General features: G+C 33.6%; 1 protein-coding gene and 1 pseudogene across 1 annotated transcript; both read right to left on the bottom strand.

The window, feature by feature from the left end:
- Positions 1 to 1390: 1390 nt before the first annotated feature.
- Positions 1391 to 5328, bottom strand: LOC114728907 (U3 snoRNP-associated protein-like EMB2271; annotated as a pseudogene).
- Positions 5329 to 6923: 1595 nt separating this feature from the next.
- Positions 6924 to 7337, bottom strand: LOC114728906 (vegetative cell wall protein gp1-like). The gene has a single exon (XM_028915863.1). The coding sequence runs from the start codon at positions 7335 to 7337 to the stop codon at positions 6924 to 6926; it is 414 nt and encodes a 137-aa protein (XP_028771696.1).
- Positions 7338 to 16065: the final 8728 nt, after the last annotated feature.

The following is a 16065-nucleotide window of genomic DNA, read 5'->3' as shown; positions in this document are numbered from 1 at the left end:
TTGATATTACGATTATGCAAATCTCCTGGCCACAAAAAGACCCCAACCCAACTTTTACGGGCCCGAGTAGCAGGCCATAAACCTAACTGTCAATAATGTAAGGGCTAAGTTGGGCAGGCTCTCTGATTGTAAGCATTGTGATTAAACTAAACCATCATTGAGCTCACCAAATGATGATGATGATTATAAAGTAAAAATTAATTTGAAAGTCTCTATAGTTTCACATGAATTTCAATCCTAATTTCCTCTAGTTTGATATGTCTGCTATAAAAAAAAAAAAATACTGCCCTTCAACTTAATATAAAATGTTCTTAACTAATTTGGGTGCATTAGGGATATTAGTTAAGTTAGTTATTTATCAAAAATATTTATTAATTCTTCTAAAATATGATCTTAAATTATTTGTATTTTTTTAACAAACTTAAATTATTTTTATTGAAACTAAAACTCTCTTAAGATATACAATTAATAAAAAAATTTTTTAAAAAAATGATAAGTATGGGATACAAAATATATTGAAATATTATATTTAGGATCAAACTCAACCCTACACTATCTCTCATCATAGAGACCTGAGCTGGTACATGAATATGATTAAAAATCATACAAAACTATAAAGAGTCCATGAAAAGGGGAAAAAAAAGTCCTTATTAAAAATAAGCTAAAATGATAAAGATTTGCAAATTAACTTTTTCTAGAATAAAATAAACCCAGATTGTTGATATGGAGTGATCTATATGTGTACGATAGCACATTTTACAGAAAAAATAAAACTATTCTTATATACTTGCATTTCGTAAATCACTTTTGAAAAGTTACTTATAAACCATTTCAAACAGTTTCATTGTTTATATTTGATAGGCCAAGTGAAATTCTATTTTTATCTTAATGAGAAGTGAACAGACCTGTATTATAAGCTGCTTAATTATTATAGAATTTTTTTGTGAACATGTTCCTTATTGGACCTCATTGCAATTCTCCTTACTTGTTACCCTCAGTGTTTGAGATAATCTCTACTGTTAGCAACGTCCATTAGCAGACAACCTGGCCTCCTCCAACCTTTGTAATTAGCCACACATTTATTAATACAAAAAACTCAACTGTTCCATGCATAAGACAAAAGAGATACTATCTGCTACCATGAGCTGATCTGCAAATTATGAGATCAGATATGTACATCCCATACTCACTTTACCTTGCAACTCCTACTGTATGTTCCTATGCCCCCAGGAAAAATCTAGATGTTATAAACTACCCGCAAGTTTTAGGCCAAATACGTGCAATTAAGTAGTAAGTAATAATAAATTAAATAAGATTTTTACGAAAATTGGCTGCTTTTATGATTTCCATTGTGAGGGTACAGACTATTATATATAGTCTTCATTGTTTGTTACGATAACTTGAGAGGACGAATGAAAACACCATTTCCAGCCTCTGGATTTCGTCCCCACCTTCCCAAACGACGTTCCTGCAAGTAACAGACAGATTTCATAATTCTAGGACTGTAAGAATACCGTACCAGATTTTCTTTTTATAATAAATTAAAACACGAGCAAAACTTCACCTGTCCAACTCCAGCAACCAGGAATTCTGCTGATTTTGCAAAAGCCAATGAATTCACAAAACCCACCTGTACATTGCAACAAGATTTAATTCTAATAAAAATTATGGTAGTTTTTCCAATTGCATATGTACCAAACTTGTCACAAATCTGTATCTAATTTTATTGCTTCGAGATTTTTATGAAAAAAAGAAAAGACATCATTTTGCGTTTATTTGATTACCATCACATTCAATATCTAAATAGAATATATTCTTTTAGTATATTTGCTTACCAATGGAACACCATAAAGAGATTTAATAACATCCCTCGTCTCACTTTGATCAATTGCCCATAATGGAACAGAACCATTACCAGCGCCAGATGCTGCAAGGTCACTGTTCCTACAAACGCTGACTGCACCAACCCATGAAGAAGATGATGAACAACGATGATGGATCTCAGCTTGGTGCTGACCACTTCGTTTCTTTTTATTAAGCATAGGCGTCATCCTACTCCTGTTAGAGGCTTGTTCGAGATACCGTTGATCATTGAACGTGGACACTTCTTCTCCTAGTAAGAATTTGTATTTTAGTTCGCTATATTGTGAAAGACTACTTTTTGTTGGACTCACATGCTGATCACTTTCTGCAGATGGAAGACAATGCTATAACTTTCATTTACTAATTAAATCAAGACTCTGCAAATTTCTAAAAATTTCAAAAAGCTAAAAGCATGAAAATGATGCACAAGGAACATCTGTGTGCTATTTGTATTTGTAATTAAGCTGTGAATAGTGTGACTCATTCAAACTTTGTGCGAAATACGAGACATATATTAGTTTAAACAGTAAGAGAAAGAAAGATGGTTACCATTTGGGATTGTTATGTTTTCGTTTGGCTTAGATTCCAACTCTTTTGTGAGTTCAGCGTGAGCATTTTTCACAATGTAGAGAGGCTTCTTTCGCATTACGCTCCAAAGCTCAATGCTTCCATCATCCGATCCAGACAAGAACTCATCATTATTCACAAAGCAACAGCATTCTACGGACGATGCCGAAGGTCTAAAAATTAATTGTGACTCTTCATGAACCTAAGAAAAGATTCATTAAACAATGTTACAGACCACCTTACATCTGAAAATTAAGGACACAAAACCCTTAAAAACGAGGGGGGGAAAAAGCCTTCTTTTATGCCCATTTCTGTCTTGTCCATTTCCTCTTCAAGATAGAGGCTTCGAATCAAAGAACAAAATGAGAAATTTGAATACATAGTTGTTTGAAGTGGGAAACAATGTGTGCGTTATATAATATACGAGGTTAATTACCTTAAACAACCGCATGGTACGATCACGTCCAGCTGTTAGTGTCCTTTCTTTTCGTAAGCAATCAATGGTTAGTACTTCACTTTGGTGGCCAAGCAACCCATCCATAAAAGTTCTGTCTTCAACATTCCATATCTTAACTGTTCGATCAAGTGAACCGGAAAAAAGTTCTGAAGTTCCTTGCCTAAAAGTTAGACATGAAACGGCCCCTTTATGGCCTGAAAAAGCCTGTAAAATTTGACACAAAATTGAGAGCTATAAGCAAGAAATTAACGATATACATGCATGGTACAGTTAAAAGGGAAAGGCTAGAATGCCTCATCAGACTAAAGGGTCTCTAAAATAATAGTGGATGTCCTAGGGAAGCAAGGAGCTAATTAGTTAATATAGGAATTTTGTTAAAAATGTCCCATATAAAATTCATGATCTATCGTCTAAGGCTTTTGGTTGAAAAATAGGAATCATTTTAAAGGTTAGAATAGGATATGATTTTACTTGAAAGCTTACATTGCCAAACATGCAGCAAATTGTTATAAGTTCTAGGAGAAAGCTCATTCCAAAAAACTAATTAACATATAGGAAGGAGAGCTTCTTAAACTTATAAACATTATTTTTCTTATGAAGCTGTTTAACGTGGGACTCGTAACAATGATTCCTCGATATTTGAGAGTTGAGGTTAATCCTCTCCATGATATCGACCTCTCAATGAATGCACAAATAATATTATCAGTACAAGTCTAAAAGAAAAGGCCCATTCAAAAGACTATTCTACTAAGAAGAAGAGTTCCTTGAAGCTATAGATTTTCCAATTATGGGATTCATAACACAAATTACAAATTAGAAATTTTCCTTGGTGTTAAGACCATATAAACAATAAATAAATTCTTCCATAGAAGAAAGAGCTACTGAATCTCCAACTGTAAACGATTTACCAGCTGGCTAGCTTGCTTATCGTTTATGCTTAAACCTAGAAATGCACGGAGACAATGATCACATTATAATCTAGAAAGATCAAAGTAATACCTGAACATGCTCTCTTGTGCGAGTATCCCACAGATGAACATGGCGGTCGAGGCCTCCGGTGGCCACATACCGGCCATCGGAGCTCACGGCCAATGCTAATACTTGTTTACTATCCCTTCCAGCCCGACCTTGTGGTTGTTTCATCCCATGAGACCTCAATGCTTCATCACTAGGCCATTTGTACTTTTCACTTTTCCCACTATTTACATCCCACTGCACGATAATCCCATCCTTTGAACCTGAAAATCCCTTCATGTCATCCTCTGATAAGGCCACAGCAGTAACAGAGGTGTTTCACTAACAGGTGAAATTCTCCACTTGTTCCTTCTTTTTTCACCCTATATTAAATTTATCATATATTATAAGTAACACACTATTATGATAATATAAGGGCTATTTAATTAGTTTGAGTAGATTAAAAAAGTTAAATAAATTGCTTACTTCTAACGAATGTAACATAATTTCTCTAAAATACTTACATATAACATTGGATTAAATATTAGTTTATAAGTCAGATAAATTAGTATAAAACAGATTAACCTGTTCTACCTAATCAAAATGAACTCCTAATCAGCTTTTACATTCCAAGTCCCTAGGTTAATGCAATTGCAAACACAAAATAAAGTCGATAAAAAAGGGAAGAGTTACAGATAAGTCAAATTAATTATTTAATTACTGATAACTCCCTAAACTTGACATGCTATTATTAATGGTTGAACTTCTAATAAATTTTCAAATTTGACTAGTCAATGTCGCGTATCGCAAGAGGATTCCTAATAAATTCTGGGTTAGAATTATTACAAGTCCTCTTGCGATGGTTATGAGGTAAAATTAAAAATTTAAGATTTATATTATGTCTTTCCGCAAGTTTTCAGAAATCTTATTAGTATTTAGTCAAACTGAGCAAACTTATCAGTAATTAATTTCTTTTATTGGACTTACCGGAAATTTATTTCCTTAAAAAAGTTGCAGAAATCGATATATAATTAACGACTTCAATCCTGAACAAGAAAGAATATTTCTGCAGCGTTACCTGGATGCAAATGCTCTCCGAACCCGACCGCTCTCTTCTTGATGTTCCTGGATCAACTTCTGGGCTATGAGTGAGTCTCTTTCGACTTCCTTTTCTTCTTCTTCTTCTTCTCTCTCCGAGCAATATCACGAAACATTTTCAGATAATCTTCTGCAATTCTCTTCCTTGCTTCACCCTCAGTTTCTTCTCCTCCTCCTCCTCCTCCTCCTCCCATTTGATCTTCCTCTTTCCCGTCGGCGCCATCACTGCCTATAAAGAAGTCATCGCCCTCTTCGTCGCTTTCTATCTCACTGGCATCGTCATCAACTTTCCAATGCTTTCTTGATTCGCTGCAAAACAGAGGATCATGATCGGTTGGGAAATTTCTACCTTTTCTTCCACCTTTCTTCTTAAGATTCTTTCTCCCCATAGAGGAATGCTTAGAGGTCACTCATCACTCCACGGAGAAATCGGAGAAGACAGCTAGGGTTTTAGCTCTTCGAGTTTACGAGGTTTACAGCTATGAACAGAGTGATGGAGGCGCAGCGGGAGAATAATTGTATTTTATGTAATTAATGCGAATATCTTTACAAAAAAGGAAAGACTGGGGGAAAAAAATCTGTTCTATGTCATAAGTACGTTAAGATATCGTATTGATGTAGCATATGTATTAATTGAGTAAAAGGAAATATGAATCCTATCCTCCATTTATATAGCTCAAATCAAATATTTGGTACCCCTCTGCTCTTTAATATAAAACCTATTTAATTGATTTGATTAGATTAAAGAAATTAGTTAATTAGTTAATTATAAAAATATGATATGTTTTTTTTTCCTAAAACACCATAATCATCTTTCTTAATATCCTCCATCTCTTACTTACTTGATTATAGTTGAGGAGTATTCATAGGGCTAATTTAGAAAAAATTGATAAATATGATAAATAGGTTTTATATTTAGGATCAAAATTAACCGAACAATTAAATCCTATATTAAGTACAAAAGAAGTAATATTTAAACTTAGTGTTTAGATATTAAATTAAACTTAAATCTAATCTAATTTTCCAATTGTCATGAGAGATATTAAGTTGAGATATTTTTCTTGTGGTAAAATAAACAAACTGATCGAAAAAATATTAATATACAAATCATTTAGTTAGTCATACGTGATGGATCATTAATTAAATGTATATCTATTAAGTCGCTAGTTCGATATATGTCAGACTCCAGATCCTTTGAAATTTAGATAACCAAAATAAATTGCAATAACTTTTTTCAATTCAAAATCTCTTTAAATGATCATAAAAATTTTATTATTATTTGAAATCATTTATTTAATAGTATTTATATTTTATTTCACCAATTTGAAATCATTCACGATTTTAATTGCATGTGGATGTAATGTATAGTTGATTTACGTTGACCATAAGAAACAGGCAGATGTGGTTCTCGGCGGACCAGAATGTTAATTAAGTCCACATATAGAAGCAAAAACATTATAAAACAAAGTTAACGCAGCATTAATTTCCTTAACCTCTGATTTGATATAGATAAATATAAAATCCAATATCAGTAGCAATTAAGAAACTCATTCTCCAATAATGTCATAACTATTTATTATTAATTATCAAAAGCAAAAGAAAAACCGGTAGCCTCACAAGCCACAACACAAATCTCCGATCCTGACATAGAAAAAAAGTAATCGAAGGCCATAACTATACCAAATAAAGTATGTATTATAGATGCTGCTGAGTGCTCAATCATATATAACTCAAGTACACACAGACACAGACACACATATTGTTCTCTTATAAAACTCCGTTTACTAATTGTCATACAAGAAAATGCAAAGAAAAATAAAATGATAGCCTCGTACAAATAATCCTCCGGAAGTAGAAGAAAAGAAAGCGAACGAGGGCCATATAACTATAGAAATAAAGTCAAGGATATATGTTTAATTTAATATGCTGCTGAGTGCTTATTCATTATCGCTTAGTATGAACAAGAGGACGAAACATATATTGTTCAAGGGCTGGGAAATAAAGGTGAGGGAGAGGAAGATGGAATGGATGGATTAGCATTTGAAGGAGGAACATTATTATTGGGCTGAGGCAAATTTGGTATTAAAGGAAAAGTACACGCGAGTCCAGGCAAGTTTGGTGTTGAAGGCAAAATACATGGAAGTTTAGGCAAGTTTGGTGTTGGTGAAGGCAAATTACTTGGAAGTCCAGGTAAGTTTGGCGTTGAAGGCAAAGTAAAAGGAAGTTTAGGTAAGTCTGGTGTTGATGATGAAGGCAAATTACTTGGAAGTCCAGGCAAGTTTGGTATAGAAGGCACTTGGAGAAGATGACGAGCTGCTATACCTGAATTCATCATGCTTGAAAATGTGAGAGCCACGAGGAAAGTTATGACTTGCGATTTCTCAGAAGAAGAAGCCATATGGCTGGATTATATATATGAAGTTGGAAAAGTGAAGAGGAAATAAAAGAATAAGATGCTTCGGTTTCAGTATTGACGATATGATTCAAGTGATGATAGTTTGGGGTCTTATATAGATAGAATAATTAGGCAGACGATGTGTAGTTAATTACGGAGAAGCTTTTAAGGATTTATGGAGATCTACCATCTTGGATTGGTACGAAAAATATAGGGCGGGTTTGGAGCCTCTCTGATGTGCCTCCTTTTAATGCTCTCTATAATGCCTCAACCTCCTAATTCCTAAATGCCTCATATAATTTCGAATTTTTCATGATTTTTCATAGAAGAATCCTCGAATTTATGCATTTGTTATTTATTTTAGAAAACTCATATAAAGTTTAAAAATTGCACCATTTTATCAGTGTATGTAAGATATTAATATGTTACTAAGTTTATCTAAAATTTAATAATCAAAAGAAAAATGAAAAATACTTTGGAAGTTGGGGTATTTCAAAGAGAATTAATTAGAGAGTATTAGAGAGAGGCACATTAGAAGTCTTAAGCCCGACGTAAAGTTTCGCTTCATAAATAAGTAGCTGAGGGGCTGACAGATTAGTTTATGCTATTGACATGTGGAAAGTCCTACATAATACTACCTCCAATTTTTAATATAAGGCTAGTTAACATATTTGAGTAGATTAAAAAAATTAGTTAAGTTAGTTATTTATAATAAATAGGCGTTCTATTTTCTAAAATATCCTTGCTAATCACGTGTATTAGATAAAACTAAGTATTTAACATCTACAATTACTATAAGGGCTATCTTAAAAAAATGGATAAATGTGAGAGACAAAATGGATTGGAGTCTTATATTTAGAATTAAATTGAATATTAAATTAGCTATTATATTAAAGACTAATGGTAGTATATATTTAGAGGTCTTTTGTTAGGTCTGATCAATTTGTTGAATTGAAAATGCCTGTAGTGTTGTATACTTACATTTAGGTCGGTTGGTCGTTAATTAACTAGAAACTCTCAAACGTCGGATAGGTTATTCATATAGAAATGTGGTACGTTTGGAATAATAGAGTAGGTTGTATATGCTTACACATGATTATGTTAAAGTTAACCCACCAAGTCGGTGGATTTAAATAAATTGATGTCATGATCGATTCAACCTGTTCTGGAAACTTTAACTTTATTTCTGGTTAACGATGATGTAAACATGTGTTTAGTTTTCTTTTTTTAAGATGTTCTCCTAATTATTCAAATATAAGGATAACAAATGGTCTTCTGACTTTTTTCCTCTCTCTCCATTTCTTTCATTCAATTTTCTTTTTCTTTTCATTCATTTCTTCTCCTCATCCAAAACAGAGCATAAAGAACTTTTGGGCATAGTTGTTATGAATTGTACAAGGGTTCTTGAATCTTTAACAAGTAACGTTTCGTTTCCAATTTTTTTTAAATATAAAATAAGTCTCGTTTGAAGGAGTCTCTCAGTTCCCTTCATCAATGACCAGATAAAGTTTCGTCCATATTTTTTTTGGAGAAAAAACTCCTAGTATTTAAAATTTGGGAAAAAAAACATTTTATGCAGAGATCTTTTGTTAGGTCTCACCCATTTGTTAATGTGATTGAAAATTCACCTTGTGTTACAGACTACTAGGTAGGTTTTGGTCTTTGACTTGAAACTCTCAAATACATGTATACATACATATATAGGATGGCCTATTGTTGTGTCGTAATGTGGTACTTTTAGAGTCGTAGGATATGTTTTGGGAAAATGACCCACAGGTCCCAAGGAGTAGACTTTATTCATTTAAAGTCCCACAAAATATCAAAATTATTAGCAGGTCCCAAAAGATCTTAGAATATTATATTCTAATTATAAAATGATATCACTACTCCTCAGATTCCCAATTCACGTTTTCTCTGCCATTACGAGTGACAACCTCAACAGTGACTATTAACAACCCAATAAGCTATTGACAACCTAAGCAGTATCCGCTGACAACTTACTTTATAGGACCACATAACCTCCATATAAGAGTAAATTATAACCAAATAGTATAATACAATAATTTTAACACCAAAATAAGAAACTTTTCAAAGGCATTAAGTATTTTAACTAAACCCAATAGGATTATATCAGAATTTTAATATGGAGATCTATTGACAACCTCAACAGTGAGTATTAACAACCCATGGGGAGCTGTTGACAACCTAGACAATGTCTGTTGACAATTGACTTTATAAAATAATATAACCTCTACATAAGATCAAATTATAACTAAATAGCATAACATGACAACTTTAACACTGAAACTAAATAATGTTAGATTTTAGTGTTAAAGTTGTCATGTTATGCTATTTAGTTATAATTTGATCTTATGTAGAGGTTATATTATCCTATAAATTTAGTTGTCAACAGATACTGCTTAGGTTGTTAACAACTCTTCTAAGATTGTTAATACTCATTGTTAATGTTGTCAATAGATCTCCACATTAAAATTTTGCTATAATCCTATTGAGTTTAGTTAAAGTACTTAATGCTTTCGAAAAGCTTCCATTTGGTGTTAAAATTGTTGTATTATACTATTTGGTTATAATTTACTCTTATGTGGATGTTATGTGATCCTATAAAGTAAATTGTTAGTGGATACTACTTAGGTTATCAATAGCTTCTCATTGGGTTGTTAATAATCACTGTTGAGGTTGTCAATCATAATGGCAGAGAAAACATGAATTGGGAATTTGAGAGGTAGTGATATCATTTTAAAATTAGAATATAATATTCTAAGGTTCCTTAAGACCTACTAGTAATTTTGACATTTTGTGAGGCCTTAGATAAACAAAGTTTAATCTTTGGGACCTATGCCTCATTTTCTCATATGTTTTTGCGTGTGGGTTAATTATTTAGTAAGGTTGTGTGTGTGTCTCTCCCTATATATCACTATGTTGAAAATCGAACCCACCAGATTGACAGCAGACTGTACAAGCTCACATGATAGATTCGGCTTATTTTGGAAATTAAACTATATATAGGTTATTTATCAAGATTGTGTGTCTCTATATATATAGGTGGCATCCTACTGACTCTGAATCTATCTCTTTTTTCGAAGATCGACCTTATTCTTTTTAAAAGTTTCCGTAATTATTGTTTTCCTTAAATTTTTGGTAACGAGTGTATATTAATTTTCGTTTAATTTTTCATTGTGGATTTGCTGTAAAAGGGTAGTCAGAATATTTTGAATGCTCCATTTAATTGGGATAGTTGATAAATGGCTTTGTCATATATATTTTTATCCTCATAATTTAGTCCTTTTAATATCTATTTGAGGCTAGCGAATTGATATTAATAGAGAAATATTCCATTTTATTAGCCAAGTTTCAATAATGTGTGAATTTTAAGTGCTTATAAATTCTCAACTTTTAAAGTATAATTTTTTTTTTAAAAAATAGTTTTTCACATGTGCTGCTTAATTTTTTTTTTTGTACAGGTTTCTTAGAGCTAATGAAGTCAAGAATTGATTTTAGAACCTTTTATTATTTACAGCTTTCTTGTGGTCTTTTTATGTAGTTTTCAATTAAGGTTAATTGTGTCTTTTTGTTTTTTCCCAATTATTGCTTTTTTCTCCTGGCCGGGTCCGTCGCTTTGTATTTCTTTTTTTTTTTTTTCAATAATACAGAGAGATATTGTTCTTAGTTCCAATAAAAACATATTAAGAATTTCTTGTGTAAATAACATTAATTAGGAGGAAATAGTAGCATCTAGCTTTCAATATAAGAAATGCAAAGTCCCATCTGAATTGACAGAAGCTCACACTCCAATAATATTACATACACAGTGTTTATTAATTGCCACAAAAAGAAAAGGGGAGGAAAACAATGATAGCTTCTCTCATAATATAAATCTTCCCTGACATAGAAGTAAGAAATAACCGACCAAAGGATATAACTCTGCTCACTAATTGTCATATGAAAGAAAAGTAAAAATGAAAAATGCACAGACAGCCTCATATAGAGAAAGCCTCCGAAATAATCCTGACATATACATTCAACATATTAATGCCATCCATTGACAATTTCATCTATTGTTAATGGATGGCCATACTATGTTGAATATGTCTATATATATATATATATATATGCGCTGGTGAGTGCTTACTCATTATATATATATATATATATATGGGAGAAAATATAGTGTTCAAGGGCTTGAAGACGAAGAAAGTGGGGGAGAGAAGGATAGGAGAGTAGGCGAAGGAGGAGGAACATGATGAGTTGGCTGATGGAACTTTGGTCGATAAGGGCTTGAACACGTAATGAGGAGGATGACTACTAGGAGTTGCTACACTTGAAAACGTGAGAGCCAGAAGCAAAGTTACGATGATGGTGAGGACCAACTTCCAGGAAGAAGCCATATATGTGTGTGTGCGCACGCGCCCCTGGATTTTATGGACTTGATAAGATATATATAGAGTGAAGAAGAAGCTGAACAAGTGGATGCTTAATTTTAATTTGATTTGAGTTTTGATGATGAGCTAAGGGATGGTTCTTTGTCTTATATGTATATATTGTTAGAGAATAGTCTAGGCCCAGTCCATATTACCCAGTTTGTATATTTTGTCTGTATTGTATTGTGTGATGATTCCTTGTAATGGAATTCTGTATACGTGTCATTTTTGTATAGATTCTGTTACTACAATTCACAGTTGTATATTCTCTAGAACCATGTATTCTGTTATATAAATATATGAGACCCTGAGCACTACTATTCAGTGCTTCAGAGCTTATTCCTCAATCACTTTTTTCCTTCCTAATTTCTTGCTTGGTATAAGAGTGATGATGGCAGAATATGCCAAATCCGACTCAGCTTCCCCTGTCTTATCTATTGTCAAGACGTATGCGCTCTTTAGCTCCTCTAGCCAGATGGTGGCGGTCAAGTTGGACCGTACAAACTACCTGGTCTGGGAATCGATCATTCTTCCTCTAATCAAAGGTAATAGACTTGCTTCTCATGTTGATGGAACGACTAGTGTGCCTCTATGTCTAGTTCCTGATACTGTAGGTTCCATGAAATCTAATCCCAAATTTGAAGATTGGTACTCTGTTGATCACATGCTAGTTGTGGAATACGATGACCCAATAGATCTCAACTCAACTTTTGCATTGCAAACAGCTAAAGACTTGTGGCATAGTGCTAAAGAATTAACATGTGCCTCTATAAAAGCATAAGTTATGGCTATCAAAATCGAGTTGCACAACACTCGCAAGAACTCATTGACAATGGATGCTTACCTATCAAAGATAAAGAGCCTTTCGGATGAACTTGCTCTTACAGGAGCCCCAATCGAAACTAACAAATTAATCCTTCACACACTAAATGGGTTGGACGCCAATTATAATGCTATAGTCGTGAAACTTGTTGATCAACCCAATTTGACTTGGATTTCAGCCCAGTCGTCCTTACTTGCGTTTGATCAAAGGCTCGAGCAACTCACCCAGTTCTCACATCTGAGCCTTCAGCCCTCTGTTAATGCTATGAACATTGATGCTCTTCACTCGGACTCTGGTAGACAGTTTGATTCTGGAAATGGGGGGAGATGATGGTGTGGTTCTTGCAATTCTCAAGGAATTCACAGTCGAGGACATCGTAATGGTGGTCATCCAAACTGTCATTGGTCTCAATGCCCAAGCCATACTTTGGCTACATGCTATTATAAGCCTTATAATGAATTTACTTCTTGTTTTGATCATTTTTCTGGCTATAATCCACAGCTATTTTATGCAAATCCCCAGATAGTCACAGATCTATCCTAGTATATGGATGGCGATGCTAATTATCATGTGACGCTTCATCTCGAGAATCTAGATCATGTTACTTCAGTTGGTAAGTCTCATATCATTTCTTGTACTGGTGTTCGAGGGTCCATTATGGGCATTGGCTCTACTACTTTTCCTTGCAGTCAGTCTAAATTACTTCTTAAGGATGTCTTGCTTGTACCTTCTACTACCAAGAATTTAATGAGTGTTAATCGATTAACAACGATAATCCTGTGGATGTGTGTAACACCCCGAATTTTCTGACTCAGGATGAGCAGAAAAGAGAGAAATTCATTAAAATTATTTATTTGCAAAATAAAGTGGGGAAAATTATGGAATATTGATTTTTAAGATTTAGAGACATATTGGAAAAGGTATTTCCCCAAAAATAGCTTAAATATTTTAATAGATAATTTTAAGAGAAAAATGGTTTATTTTCTCTGAAAATTATGGAAAAATACTTAGAGATTTATGTTTAATCTGAAAATTTTAGGATGATCATTTGAGATAGTGAAGAAGATATTTGAGGCATAAAATCCTTAAAATGGGTTAAGGATTAATTTCTGGAATTAAGAGTTATTTTCTTGGAAAATTCAAGAAAAATAGTTATGAGTTAATTTTTGACCCAAAATGTTTAGAGAAATTATATTATGGATCAAAGAAGCTAGTCGAAAAGAAAGATCCATATAAAACATAGTGGAGTAATTTTTGGGTTTATCTATTTATCTCAGAATTATAGAGGAAGCATGAAAATGAAAGAAAGCAATGAGCGTAAGGGCAAAATGGACATTTCGTTTGTTTTTACTTCCTCATCACACGTGTACTGCCTCACCGCTTAACATAAGATAACACTCTTCCTCCTGATTTTTTCATCCGGCCACTCGAAGGAAAAGAGAGAGAGACGGAGAGCGAGAGAGGGAGAGCACGGAAAAAAAAAAAAAAAACAGTACCGAAGTTGGTGATCGGAGGTAGTGATCGGTGGCCAGATTCCTGCATGCAAACGGAGTTTCAGATTCAGGTGAGCCTCCTGATCATTCTTCCACCCTTCTCTTTTCTGTTTTCTGCGTGGTCTGGGCGGTGATAGAGGAGAGAAGATGGGTTTTAGAGAGAGAAAGTACAGGAAAGATGAAGAGAACCGGTGAACTCTTATTCCATGAGAGGACTGAGGTTGGTAGGAGTAGTTTTTGAGCTTGCATGTTAACTTTTAGTTCTGTTTAGAGGGTGGCCGATTGGGGGGTCAAAGTTCTGCAAGGCTGAGTTTCAAATTCCTTGCTCTGTTTTGACTTCGCCGAAACAGGGGTTTATGCTCATGCATGTGTATTATATGCTCTGGGTTATTGTTGCAGAAACAGAGATGTAATGACTTGGAAAAGTAGCGTCGGATATAGCTTGTGAAAGTGAAACACAATGGTCAAGCTTGTAGTGGTTGATTTAAGGGATTGCATGTGATAGTTTGGATCTTTGTTGGTTGTATTTCGGATCTGAAAGTTTTCAGATTCATTGAATAAAGTTGTTTGAGATTTTCAAGAAGCTAAGGGCGTGAAGGAGAAGAATGAGGCATTGTGGGGGTGTGTCTATATATATATATTTGATTACTTGTGTTTTGACCGCGGGGGCTGGAAGTTAAGCATTCTAATTAAGTAAACCATAGTGGAGACAATTAAATGATGGTTAAGGCTCATGGTAAATAAACACACACACACACACACACACACACATATATGTATGTATATTATCGGATGTATGTGTATATGGCGTCGGGGTACTATTAGGAAATGGTGATTGTGGAAGTATGTGAGTGTGACGAGATAATGATCTTGGAAGCTTTAAGTATTTAAGAAAATACCTCTGTTAAAATGATCACTAAGAGTAAGTTATAGGGAATTGAGAATCAAGTGTAAATATATGTGTCTACATGATAGGCGTTTTGGATCTGACAATAGTTGAGGAAAAGGTTGTAACCGTGGAACATTGTCATTGTTACTGTTATATATATGTATATTTATAGGCTAGGCGGTGGCCGAATAAAAAGGGAAGAACTGAAACTTTCATATATATCAATGTTAGCTGTTATGACACTTGAGAGTATAGCATGTAAGATAGTGGAAATAGGAGGTGGTATGGGTGAAATGGATTTGAGGCCGAGGGAGATTAAAGAAGAATAGAGGTATGGGTTCATGGAAGTGACATGTAAATATGGAAGAAAAGATGAGTTAGTTAGATAAAAAGTTACTGTTTGATTTTGAATAAATATGAGCAAATGAAATGTTTAGATGCTTATGGGAAAGAGAAAAGGAGAAATCAAGATAGGATAATAGGCTTGAATTGTTAGCGAAACATTAGTTTAGGTGTTCGAATTATGAAGAGATTAAGAATGAAATTGGAAGGAGAATAAAGGGATTAAAAATATGGTTTATAATCAGTTATGATTTTAAGTTATTTAAATGGGGACTTTATATTGTTGATTTGAGGTTGTTACATTAAAGTGGAAAAAGACATTATTGATTGAAGGATGTATAGAGGTTGAATTGCTTAGCTTTCCTAGTTGGGTTTCGATATTGATTAGATGAATATATTTGTTGTAGCGTGTGTCTTGGTCAAGAATTAATTAAAAACTAAACTTACTTGATTGAGACTTAAGTAAGCAAACTTGTATGTAAATGGTTAGAATGAGTGGTGACCAGTTACTAAGTAAAGTAACTACATGGGTTGAGATAAGGAAGGAAACCCTCCATAGTTTGAATAAGAAAAATTGTCCAGGATTATCAACTGCTACATAAGGATAGAGATTAAAGAAGATTTGGGATTTAAAGAGTTATTTAATTTATGAGATACAGTTGGATGAAGTATTGATCTACCTTACTAATATAATAGGTTTTGATATCTGCTCAAGCCCACCAAGAAGCAGAAAGAAATGAGAACG

Source organism: Neltuma alba, unplaced genomic scaffold, assembly GCF_004799145.2.
Source record: "Neltuma alba isolate B1F8T4 unplaced genomic scaffold, ASM479914v2 tig00012581_pilon, whole genome shotgun sequence".
NCBI classification, from domain to species: domain Eukaryota; kingdom Viridiplantae; phylum Streptophyta; class Magnoliopsida; order Fabales; family Fabaceae; genus Neltuma; species Neltuma alba.
The sequence above is the reverse complement of the archived record's forward strand: the minus strand, read 5'-3'. Positions and strand labels throughout refer to the sequence as shown.

What these genes read in the sequence shown, in the direction of transcription:
- LOC114728906 (XM_028915863.1), bottom strand. Translation starts at nt 7,337, where the DNA reads ATGGCTTCTTCTTCTGAGAAATCGCAAGTCATAACTTTCCTCGTGGCT.